The sequence below is a fragment of the Phacochoerus africanus genome, chromosome 2 (genome assembly GCF_016906955.1).
Source record: "Phacochoerus africanus isolate WHEZ1 chromosome 2, ROS_Pafr_v1, whole genome shotgun sequence".
In the NCBI taxonomy this organism is placed as follows: domain Eukaryota; kingdom Metazoa; phylum Chordata; class Mammalia; order Artiodactyla; family Suidae; genus Phacochoerus; species Phacochoerus africanus.
This window is the reverse complement of record NC_062545.1, coordinates 21,010,261-21,022,852: the sequence shown is the minus strand read 5'-3', so window position 1 is coordinate 21,022,852 and position 12,592 is coordinate 21,010,261. Positions and strand designations below refer to the sequence as shown.

The 12,592-nt window shown below is 39.2% G+C and overlaps 1 protein-coding gene across 1 annotated transcript in view; it reads left to right on the top strand.

Moving 5' to 3' along the window:
• Positions 1-710: 710 nt before the first annotated feature.
• The window catches only part of UTRN (utrophin), a 537,684-nt gene continuing 525,802 nt past the window's right edge, over positions 711-12,592 (top strand). Inside the window, exon 1 of the mRNA XM_047770002.1 lies at positions 711-877. Coding sequence (XP_047625958.1) covers positions 799-877 — 79 coding nt within the window. The 5' untranslated portion in view covers positions 711-798. The remainder of the gene's footprint in view (positions 878-12,592) is intronic.

Below are 12,592 nucleotides of genomic sequence, written 5' to 3'. Positions count from 1 at the left end.
TTAAAGAAAGTTCAGAAGCCTTGACATAGTTTCCCAAACCTTGTCCCTGGTCCTTCCTGACTTCCTACGTCACCAAGTTCAACAGATCTCTCTCCTCTTGGCTGCCTTCTCTCTAAAAGCGCTGGCCTCTGCTCAGAATCTTGACTGCTCCTTGATTCTTCCTGCCACTTCACGGGGGAGGCTCTTACCTATTTCTCTTCCCAACTCTCTTTTTTGGCTAATTAAATTCATCTTATCCTTGAAGGCTTGGCTTAAATGTCACTTCTTCAAGAAAGCCTTCTCTGATTGCCCAGGGCAGGTCAGATTCCTCTGCTGTATACTCATATTACTCTGTGCTTCTCCTTTGTCTATTTGTAACAAATCGACACAGTTATAATGAAATAATTCATTACATATTTAATTGCTTAGTGTCCATGCATTTCAAAATAGTAGAGGCCGTGTCTCTTTTTGGTCGTTTTATTTCCATTGCCTACGTCAGTGCTTTATACATAGTAGGCACTGCATAAATATTTGCTGTATGAATGATAACTATATATAACTATATATATAAGGTACATGAATGATAACTATATGTAACTATATATATAAGGTACATATATTATAGTCATATACATAAATATATACTAAGTATTATGTTACATGTATGTCAACATATATATTATGGTCATATGTATATTTTTTCAAGTCAGTACTTTTCCTTTGCTCCTTAGGTATTGATGTTGCTCATTACAGGAAACTGAAAGTCTTCAAAAGAGGACCTTGTAAAAAGTCTTTGGATTATACTGAAACTCAGCTAAGATGGCAAAGTATGGAGAACATGAGGCCAGGGCTGACGATGGGCAGAATGAGTTCAGTGACATCATTAAGTCCAGATCCGGTAAGTGATGGAAGCCTAAGAAATTTTTTATGTATGAATTACTTAAGGGTTTTTTGGCTTGTTTTTTACTGTTCTTGGGAAATAAACTTCTTCGGAGAAACATAATTCTGACAAATGACTATTACATTGTAAACGGTAATATAAAATCTCTGTTTTATTTATTAGTATTATTTTTACTTTTTATTTTTTTGTCTTTTTCCAGGGCTGCACTTTGTGGCATGTGGAAGTTCCCAGGCTAGGGGTCCAATCCGAGCTGCAGCTGCCGGCCTACGCGAGAGCCACAGCAACACAGGATCCAAGCCACGTCTGCAACCTACACCATAGCTCACGGCAACGCTGGATCCTCAACCCACTGAGCAAGGCCAGGGATCGAACCCGCAACCTCATGGTTCCTAGTCGGATTCGTTAACCACTGAGCCATGACGGGAACTCCAAAATCTCTGTTTTATACTATCTTAATTCCTCACCCCAGCTTGGGCTCATGGTATGTTGACTGGCGTTGCTTGGTAAAATTGCCACCTGTAGTTGAATGCTGTTGAGTTACGGGATGCCCCTTGAGCCCAAAAATGCAGCTTAAAAAATAATGCTTAAGGTAGGAAGTGCTGTGGTTTCTGGTAGGATAGCTCTTCCTCTCCTCCGTCCTATTTGCTGGCCAGTACTAGGCCAACGGGTGTGCTCCTACCTGCTTCTGTTTTTGAGACTTCTTATGAACCTTCTTAAGGTACAGTGTTCACTAGGTAATCTAATAAACTAGACTAAGACGTTTAAATGGGGGACCTAAGGGTACCACTCCCTCGCCCCCCATCTTTTTTACATAACCCAGTGCTTTTTACTCTGGCTGTATCAGTGAATCAACTGGGGGAGGTTTTTTGGTTTGTTTGTTTTTATTTCTGTTTGTTTGTTTTTTAAATACAGATTCAGTGGCTCCACTCCAGACCTATTGAATAAAAATTTTTTTTTTTTTTTTTGCTTTTAACGGGCACGCCTGCAGCATATGGAGGTTCCCAGGCTAGGGGTCATATTGGAGCTACAGCTGCTGGCCTGTGCCACAGCCACAGCAATTCTTGCATCTGTGACCTGCACCACATTTCATGGCAACCCCGGATTCCCAACCCACTGAGTGAGGCCAAGGATCGAACACGCATCCTCATGGATACTAATTGGATTCTTTTCTGCACCACCACAACAGGAACTCCAAAATTTCGGTGTTTTTAAAAAGCTTCAAATACGATTCTAAGATAGACTCTAAAGACAGATATTTTTAAGCAGGCAGGACCTTTCTGAGGTTTGAAAATTACACAGAACTCCACCCCTGGGTGTGAACACTATACTTAAGTAACTTTGCGAGTTACTTTGGGGTATAAACTTACATCCAGTGTCACTTTAAAACCAAAAAAGGAACCTAAAGCCTGTTTTTGCTGTGTGAGCCATCTTTATATTATGTTAGGAATTTATTTCTTATTGTATGAATCTGCAGAAATATGCCCTGAAAACAAGCTTTAAATGAATAGAAGTACACACATTTTCCATGATACTGATATTGGGTCAAATGGTAAAGATTTTGGTTATTATAGCCATGGCTCCAAATGTGTAGCTTGAAGGATCTTTTGTGGGATTTGGGGGAGGGGGAAACGAGTAACATCCTATTTTAAAGTATGCTCTGAGAATGTTTTATTCTCCTAAAATTATTTTTGATTTAAATACTTCAGTAGTATAGGGAGGGAGTTCCCGTTGTGGCTCAGCAGTAATGAACTTGACTGGTATCCGTAAGGACGAAAGTTCAATCCCTGGCCTTGATCAGTGGTTAAGGATCTGGTGTTTCTGTGAGCTGCAGTGTAGACTGCAAATGTGGCTCAGATCTGGCGTTGCCATGGCTGTGGTATTGGTGGGCAGCTACAGCTCCCATTCAGTACCTAGCCTTGGAACTTCCATATGCTGCAGATGCAGCCCTAAAAAGACAAGGAAAAAAAAAAAAAAGCTTTAGTAGTATAAAATACTATGTCAATGTAAGGGTTTATTAATATCTTCTTAAGGGTACAGAATGTATATCCAGAAATGTATAAAGGTTAACAAGGAGAAAAATGAAAGTTAGACAATTTAATGAATCCATGCTTGTTATGTTCGGTAAATTGCGAGGAGTTATGTTCTTAAATAGTTTTCTGAGTCAACCTCCATTATAGTAAGACCTTTGATATTTATAACTATGTACTTTAGCCATGTCCATAAAAAAGTAATTATCTAAGTTTAAAAATACTGGGTATATATGAGGAGTACATATAACTTTCAAACTATTCTTTAAATTAAAAATGACCATTTAGGAGTTCCCTTCGTGGCTCAGTGGAAACGAATCTGACTAGTATCCGTGAGGACACAGGTTCAATCCCTGGCCTTGATCAATGGGTTAAGGATCCGGCGTTGCCATGAGCTGTGGTGTAGGCCAGCAGCTACAGCTCCAGTTTGACCCGTAGCCTGGGAACCTGCATATGCCGAGGGAGCGGCCCTAGAAATGGCAAAAGACAAAAAATTAAAAAATAAAATAAATAAATAAAAAGGCTAACTATTCTCAAACACTTTTGGGAGATAGTTGAGCAGAAATTATTACATATTTTTAACAGATGTATACCAACTGGGCCAGTAATGCTATTTTTGGAGTCTTTACCCTGGGGAACACTCTGAAATATACAAGCAAAAGGTTGATCATTTTTATTATTGACAGAAATTGGAAACACCATAAAAATTCAGTATTGAGGATTGGTTAGTCATATTTCCCAACATATTTTGAAAGGAGCATAAATTCTAATGTTTAATTCAAAAAAGAACGTCATAGGCAAATAGCATTAGGAAATAGTGGTTAACCCACTTTGGTCCTTTGGTGAGATCATATAGAATCTCAGTGGAGCTAATTAAATTAGGTATATTCATAAAGTGGAGGAGTACATATTTGGAAAGATGTTATGAGCATGTATATATATAAGCATAGAAATATGTTCTTGATATTAAAAATTATGTGCAATATCAAGTCATTTATGTGAAGACTATTTTTTTGAAAAAAGTTCAGCAGAATGTTATTAACTAAAATGTTACTACTGTCATCTCAGCAATTGGGGATTATTATTTTCCTCTTTTTGTTCATACATACTTTCTAAAGCTTCTCAATGAGCCTTATTATTTTTCATATTTTTAAAGCGTCTCCAATTGCTTCGAGTGTCTCAATCCCAAAGCGATGACTATTACTTTCTTCTTCTTCTTTTTTTTTTGGATGGTACTTACTTCAAAACACATTGAAAAGTTAGCTGAATGAGATCTGAATCACATTCTTTTGGCTGGATTATGTTGCAAAAGGCAGTAGATAAATTTGGATTTGAATGGGCCTATTAGTTCTAGTTTTGCTTTCTGGAAGGTACTTTTCTGATTCTTTTAAGGTACTCATGGTCAGTTCTTATGGTACTCTAAAATTTACGTACTGAAAAGGGATCTTCAGTTCAGATTAAGTCGAAGGAATCATCTGCATATAATGTATATTTTTAAAGGTCCTCCTTGGACATGCTTTTCCCTTGATTTGTTTCTTTTTCATTTTTTTTTTAAAGGAGTATTTCTGTATAGGAGAATTTTGATTCTAATCTGTTCCTCTACATGTCTTCCTTTTGGGAGACTGGCTGTGGAGAAGGGGGCAGAGACTAGGGTGGGAAAGAACTGATGTTGTGATTATACTGATAAACGTATCTCTTGGGTTGTGAAGATTCTTCTCCCTCCTCCCCAAATCCTTGAGTGTGGACAGTCTATAAGCCTGGCATCATAAAAAATATTTGCACATTTTATGTTAACGTATTAGGATTGCTTGTATTGTCTTCATTCGGTATTAATTTGCTCTTTGCAGTGTGTGAGGTTTAATAATTTTTTAAAGTCATTTTTACCATCTGAACAGAAATCTGAAATATGGAGAATAGGTGATGAAATAGTTAAATGAATATAAAGGTGATACATTTCTTTGTGGTTGTAGTAACTTTGCCTTGGTCTTGAGTGTGTTTTAGAAAAGAACTTGAGGAGTTCCCGTGTGGCTCAGCAGATTAAGGATCCTGTTGTCACTGCAGTGGCTCTGATAACTGCTGTGGCATGGGTTCAGTCTGCCTGGGAATTTCCACATGCTGACAGTGCGGCCAAAAAAAACCCAAAAAAGATTCAGAGCTTGAGGTTGGATAAACGCTGATCTTTCCTTAACTTAAAGGCACGCAGGTCAGTTTCATCTATCATCAATGAGTGCATCTTTGTCAGCCTGAATTACTGGGCTTTAGAAAGCTTAATAATTTAGTAAATATTTTGAGAGTAGGCCAAAAATAGGACTTTTTTAAAAAGTGAAGTATGTTGTCAGTGGAGTCTGTGATGCGTAAACTTCTGCTTGAAACACTTTAAACATGAAATAATAAAATGATTTGAGATACATGTACAATCAAGGACTATTCTCATTGCTGTTTTATTCTGTCAGTAGCTAACACATCTTAATGCTAGTAACGTAGAGTAAGTCAGCCTTTTCTGTCCTTAGTGCTGTTGTGGTAAGTTTTTGCTCAGAGTCCCCTCAGGGCTTAAGACCTTAAGACTAGCTCCAGTGGGGATTTTGGCTATTTGGGGATTTGAATCACAGACTCTCAGATGGCAAAGGGCCATTTGTTGAATGAATTGGTAAACTCCACATGGTTGTATGATTCAAAGTGTTATTTAAAAACCTTTAGGTAGGAGTTCCCGTCGTGGTGCAGTGGTTAACGAATCTGACTAGGAACCATGAGGTTGGGGGTTCTGTCCCTGCCCTTGCTCAGTGGGTTAAGGATCCGGCGTTGCCGTGAGCTGTGGTGTAGGCCACAGCAGCGGCTCGGATCCCGAGTTGCTGGGGCTCTGGCGTAGGCCAGCAGCTACAGCTCTGATTGGACCCCTAGCCTGGGGCCCAAGAAATGGCAAAAAGACAATAAATAAATAAATAAATAAATAAAAACCTTTAGGTAGCAAAACTGAGTGTAATAATTTCATCGTTTCTTTCTTTACCTCTTCTCCTGTAATCCTGGGACCCAATTGTTGAGGGAAACTTAGAGGCCAGGCCTCTAATGACTGGATCTCATACCTCCAATCACTGGATCTCACAATTAATGATGATAATTGGATCAACTTACACTTATTGAACATACACAGGCTGTGGATATGGTGCTCAGAATTTAATCCCCACAGCCACTGTTTTACAGCTGGCAGACATGAGCCACACAGAGATAATTTGCCACACTGGCTGTTATTCAACTTCTCCAAAGGCCCGATCATGCCTACCTCAGGGCCTTTGCACATCCCTCTTCCCTTGTTTTCATCTGATGGGCTCCTTCTTATCATTTAGATCTAGGCTTCAGTGTCACCTCTGAGAGGACTTCCCTGCTATCTTTAGAAAGGAGCTCTCCCAGGCACTCTTGACTACATCACTGTATTTAAATTTCTGTAGAACTTTGTTGTGTGTGTTTGTTGATGTCCTCCCTGCTAAAAATTAATTCCATGAGAGCAGGGACCAGTACATGCCTGCTACCAAGCCCAGAGTCTTAACTCATAGTAGGTGAACAGTGAATGTCTATTCGATGGAAAAGGCTACAGAGCTAGAAAGTTCCAGAGCTGGGATGAGAATTCAAGGTGCTCTGACTGCAGAAACTCTGCATTTGACCTCTGTACAGTGCCTCGTCTCCTAATTAATACTCTGTTGCTGCAGGATGGTTCTTTTTCACTTGTGTCTAAACCTATCCCTTCCAAATCTTGCAGAATATTAATACTATTTGTACAACCTCTGCCTCTGCCTTTGTAGTTACAAGGTTGAGCTCCTGGGCTTTAAGGCAGAGCTGGCATCACAGCCCTGCTAAGGGAGGGTGGACGCATAGGAGACGCAACCCGCTGCTCCCGGCCCTCATCTCTGTTATTGGCTCTGGTCTCTGTCATTCTCTATTAAGAGTTAGCAAAGGGGAAAATACCAGAGGACACGCAGTCCTCTGGGTGCAGGGTGGAGAAATTGATAATCTGTTTCTGACGTGAATTCCCTTTTCTCTTTCCTTTGCCTGCTGCTCCGGGCTTTTAACTGGCCGGTGAAAAAAGGTAGTGGATTTCAGATTCACTGCGATCTGGCACCATTTAAGTCCTGGTCTGATGCCCAGATGGGTATCTGTGGCATTGAAAAAGTTGGTAGGGGTGGAGGGAGGGGGAGGGAAGAAAAGAGAGGCCAGTGAAATAAAAATAAAACAAATTAGTTAATATGGGATATTATACCTGGTTACATTGTTAGCAAACCTTGTAAAAAGATGCTGTTTGCAGTAGAGTAAATTTGCTTATCAAGATGCAGTTTTATGAAAATCTGAGGAGGGTTACCCTATTTATTTATCTTTTAGAGGCCTTTCTTTAGGAAAGATAGAAGTTATATGGTTTTTCCCATTGGTCTACTTCTTTCTCTTTCACTTAAAGAAATTTCTATGAGGGGATTTTCCTAAAGAGTTAATTTAAAGGACTGTGAAAAATAATTCTTCTCCTTCTTTTATTTTTTCTGGAGCTTTCCTTGGCTGAAATACCTGTGCTTTGAAGGGAGTCTTTGAGCAGGTTTGGTTTTTTTTCCATGAACCCTGGGGATTTGTGGTGAGGGACAGTGACCCTGATGGAAATTCAACTCCGGCAGAGGACAGCAGCTGTTCTTGTAATGCGCATAAAAATATTCTCTGTGTTGGTACCTCATTATGCTGAAGTTGTGCCATCATGGAAAAGTCTTCTGTCTGCTTGTGATTCTCACGACCAGTTAGTAAGGTTGTGAAAGCCTGGTAGGTGAACCCCTCTCCACGGAAAAACATGAATTGCAGAGAATGTTTTAAGCAGTGGAAGCATTTTAATGATATAGACAGAATGGAAAACTCAATTTTATTGAATCTTATTTTGAGCCAGGATATTCTGGGAACAAGGGAACATGCAGGATCGTTGGAGTGGTTGTAAATATTAGTTAAAATTTTATTGTGGAAGGTTACTCAAGTGGTTTCAGATGTACTGGTGAGATTTCCCCCCCCCCCCAAAGTTGTGTGTGTGGAGGCAAATATATTTACTATATTACTATTTTAATTTTTTTGTGATGCCTTAACTGTTTAATAATAAATACAGTCAGTTCAGTATTTGTAACATGAGTCAGTGGTAGTTTTTCATGTATATTTACTCTTGAAATGATGGCTGTGGACTGAATCTACGTGGGATCCAGTTCTTTCACTTTTCCTTGCTCTGCCCTGGATTTACACATGTCAGGTGTGGGAGGCAGGTAGTTCCAGCTTCCCAGGACTCTCCGGCCTTGGCATTGCTGCCTTTGAACAGCCAAACACCTGAGGTTTGTTTGTATTCTGTGGAGCTTCTCTGTCCCAAGCTTGTTTTCCAAGCCTAGTTAACAAGGGGAATTGTTTGTGTTTGGCAGCCAAGATTAAGGTTTGGGGTGGTACAACCTCGCATCAGTTTTGAGAACTCAATTTTCTCAAAAACAAAAAACAAACCAGTTTTGTCTGTGACTGGAGAATAATGGTTCATAGGTGAGTATTTTCAAGTGGATTTTTTTTTTTTTTTGGTCAGTTAATAATTACCATTTCTTGGGAGTTCCCGTCGTGGCACAGCAGAAATGAATCTGACTAAGAACCGTGAGGTTTTGGGTTTGATCCCTGGCCTTGCTCAGTGGCTTAAGGATCCAGCATTGCTGTGGCTGTGGTGTAGGCTGGCGGCTACAGCTCTGATTAGACTCCTAGCCTGGGAACCTCCATATGCCTCGGGTACAGCCCAAAAAGACAAAAAATAAAATAAATTACCATTTCTGTCCAGTTCAGTAATCTTAGCATTTAATTACATAACTTCCCCCCCACCAAAGAACAGAAAAAAAGTACATTATGACATTTCTGATGTAGCAGAGAAATCCAATAAAGAAATATGGCTTTGTGTCTTTAAAGCGGCACGACTTGGAAATAAATACCATGCTTCAAAGTGTATTCTTTGTTTAGAACTTCGTCTCTAATTTCACCATTTTAGTAGTTGCACATTTTTTCCATGCCATGTTTAAGATTTGGGTGAGGACATTTATGTAAGACTTGGGGTGGAAAATAGCATTTTGAGGTTAATACTAACTGCTTGGTTTTCTAACTCCTCATTGGCTATGTGTGAGGCATTTTACTGAACATTAGTTTGGTAATTTCATAGATATACATATACTTTTAATTCGAAAGTCGGGTTTGGGGCTCAGCCCTATTGAGTTCCTAACTCAGGTTGCATGTCAGAACCACCCTTTGGGATTCCAGTTCAGTCACGTGGGATGAGGTCTCAGCATCTGGAGTTTTAACAAGCTTGGCAGGTTATTCTGTTTAGTGCTATTGATTTATGGACAGAGGAGGCAAGTTTAAGACTCTTGGAACTAAGGTGAAAGTGGTCTATGCATTTCAAAGGAGTGCTATAGTCAAATGTTGAAGATTATTTCTGCTTAAAAACACTTTAAATAATGTGAAGAGGCAATGGATTTCTTGGTATTGGATACTTTTTCTCTTGCCTTGTATCTGCGGGGTTTTGATTGTGCCGAGCAGAGGTAAAAACGGGAAAGTGAGTCAGGAAAGTGATGAACCTTGGTGCATTTCTTCTTGCGGGCTGTTGAACCAGAAGATCCTACCAAAATATTCAGCCCCGAATTATTTCTTCATGGAATACATTGGTCTTCAACTTGGTGCATTTAACCTCTTCCTGCTGCAAGCTTAAAGTTGGAATCCTGGATTCTTTAATGGAGTCTTCTGAACAATTCATCATTAAGACTGTCTATGTTTTCTAAGAAAAATTTCCAAGGCAGATTTTTTTTGACTTGTGGTGAGGCAAAATCCTCATGTCCATCTTCAATGTTAGTTTTCTTTCTTTTTTCTTTAGTTGTATTTTTTTTTCATACAATGGAATGATTTGCAATCAAAAATCACAAATTCTTTCTGTATTGATAATGGGATGATTTCTAAGATATGCTATAGTTTTCTTATCTTCTTTAAGGTTAAAGTGTTACAAATTAACTTGCCTCCTTGTTTTTGTAATTTTAAATAAGTGAAATATAGTACTTATAGTTAATATAACACTACTTCCTTTTTGATATAAAGTAACTTTAAAATGAGTGGATTTTAAAAATGAATAATTTTTTTTTATGTTCATGATGAATTAGGAGGTAAGTGACTTATGGGCCATAAAACAAGTTCCATAAGGATTTATAAGTATAACCTGGAGGTCATGGGATGTTCTTATATTCATTAAATCAAACCTAACCAAACATCACACTCCCAGTCTCTTAGAGTCCTTGAGTTATTTGCAGTAAAGTCTTTGAGCGCTAATCTTTAACCTTTTTGAAGACACAGAAAGGGATCTGCATTTCTGCATTGATTAAACAACCTTCAGGGTGGTTTGAGGTACTTAATTGCTTCTGCTTAGGTCATTGTGTGGAATTTGAGATCTCAGAATTTAATGAGATCTGTTTCAGAGGCAGTTGTAAGACTGAGGCTTACAGAAGTTCCAGTTATGGCTCAGTGGTAATGAACCTGACTAGTATCCATGAGGACTTAGGTTCAATCCTTGGCCTTGCTCAGTGGGTTAAGGATCCAGCATTGCTGTGGCGCAGGCTGGCAGCTGCAGCTCTGATTCAACCCCTAGCCTGGGAACTTCATATGCCGTGGGTGCAAACCTAAACAAATATACAAAACAAAAAACAAACAAAAAGATTGAGGTTTACAGAGAGAACACCTAGTAAGGCCTCAGTGGGATGATGATTTCTTTTTGAACAGAGACTTTTGGGCCGAGTGCAAGTGTGGGTAAGTTTTTTTCTTCCAGTTTTATTGAGATATAATTGACATATATCACTGTGTAAGTTTACAGTGTATAACATATACATAAAGTATAATTATTTGACTTACATTTAGCATGAAATGATTATCACAATGAGTTTAGGGAATATCCATCATCTCATATAGAATCAAATTAGTTTTTTTTTTTTGGCTTTTTAGGGCTGCACCTGATGCATATGGAGATTCCCAGGTTAGGGGTCTAATCAGAGCTATAGCGGCCAGCCTACACCACAGCCACAGCAATGCCAGATCCGAGCCGTGTCTGCGACCTACACAGCAATGCCGAAATCCTTAACCCACTGAGGGAGACCAGGGATCGAACCCGCAACCTCATGGTTCCTAGTCAGATTCATTTCCGCTGTGCCACGACAGGAACCCCTAGAATCAAAATTAGAAAAAATTTTTTTCTGTTATGGGAACTCAGAATTTACTCTCAACAACGTTCATATATAAGAAGGGGCAGTGTTAATTGCATTTTTCATGTTATACATTACATCCCTAGTACTAATTTTTCCCATAACTGGAAGTTTGTACCTTTTGACCAACGTGTGGGTAAATTTTAATGAACTACTTAGGAAATTTTATTTATTTGAAATAAACAGACCCCAAAATAAAACCAGTAAAATCTACCCCAAACAAATGGACTTAAAAACAAAATTTGGTTCTAAGTTGTAAACAATCCACTTCTCAAAGTGGATTGTTCTATTGCCAGTTTTAAAATTATATTGTCATTTTAAATTGAGGTGTAATTGACATATTTTATGAGTTGTAAGTGTACAACATGATTCAGTATTTGCGTATACTGTGAAATGATCACCACAGAGTATAGTTAATATCCATCACCATAGTTACTGCATTTTGTTTTCTTGTGATGAGAACTTTTAAAGTCTATACTCTTAGCAACATTTAAGTATGCAATAGAGTGTTATTAACTAAAGTCACCATCCTGTATTTTATAGCCCCAGGATTTATTTATGGAAGTTTGTTCCTTTTGACAACCCCTCCCCCCACTCATTATGCCTTCCCCCACCCCTTGCCTGTGGCAACCATCAATCAGTTCTCTGTGTCTTTGGGCCTTTTTTTTTTTTTTTTTTTAAAGATTCCACATGTAAGTGAGCTCATAGGTATTCGTCTTTCTCTGTGTGACTTATTTCACTCTGTATAATGCCCTCAAGTTTTAGATTTCACTCAGGGAACTCTCAAGGTTGTCAACCAACATGATCCCTTATCAGGTATATGATTTGCAAAATACTGTCTTTTAAAATTTAAAATGCAAGTATGACTCAGAGGTGGGAGGGTGAATCTGAGTTTTATTTGGTGTTGGAGGCTCCTGGCCTTACCCCAAAGCCACATTTTGTGGGTTTTGAGATAAAACTTCATGTATGGGCGTTCCAGTGGTGGTGCATCGGAAACAAATCAGACTAGGAACCATGCAGTTGGGAGTTCGGTCCCTGGCCTCACTCAATGGGTTAAGGATCCAGTGTTGCCCTGAGCTGTGGTGTAGGTCGCAGGCGTGGCTCAGATCCTGTGTTGCTGTGGCTGTGGTGCAGGCTGGCGGCTATAGCTTCGATTCGACCCCTAGCCTGGGAACCTCCATATGACGTGAGTATGGCCCTAAAAAAAAACCAAAAAAAACAAAAAAACTCCATGTATGCTCCCGTTTACTTTGTACCCTATGTAGTCCCTTCATAGGTGTTTAGAAAATGTTTTACTGCAGAATGTAAAAGAATTTTTGTGCTTTTGATGCTGGAAAGATGTTCCCGGAATCCCGGTTCTTGTTCACGGCAGTTGAAGAATGAACTCTGTGAACACACAGGCAGCAAGCAAGCAAAGTCTT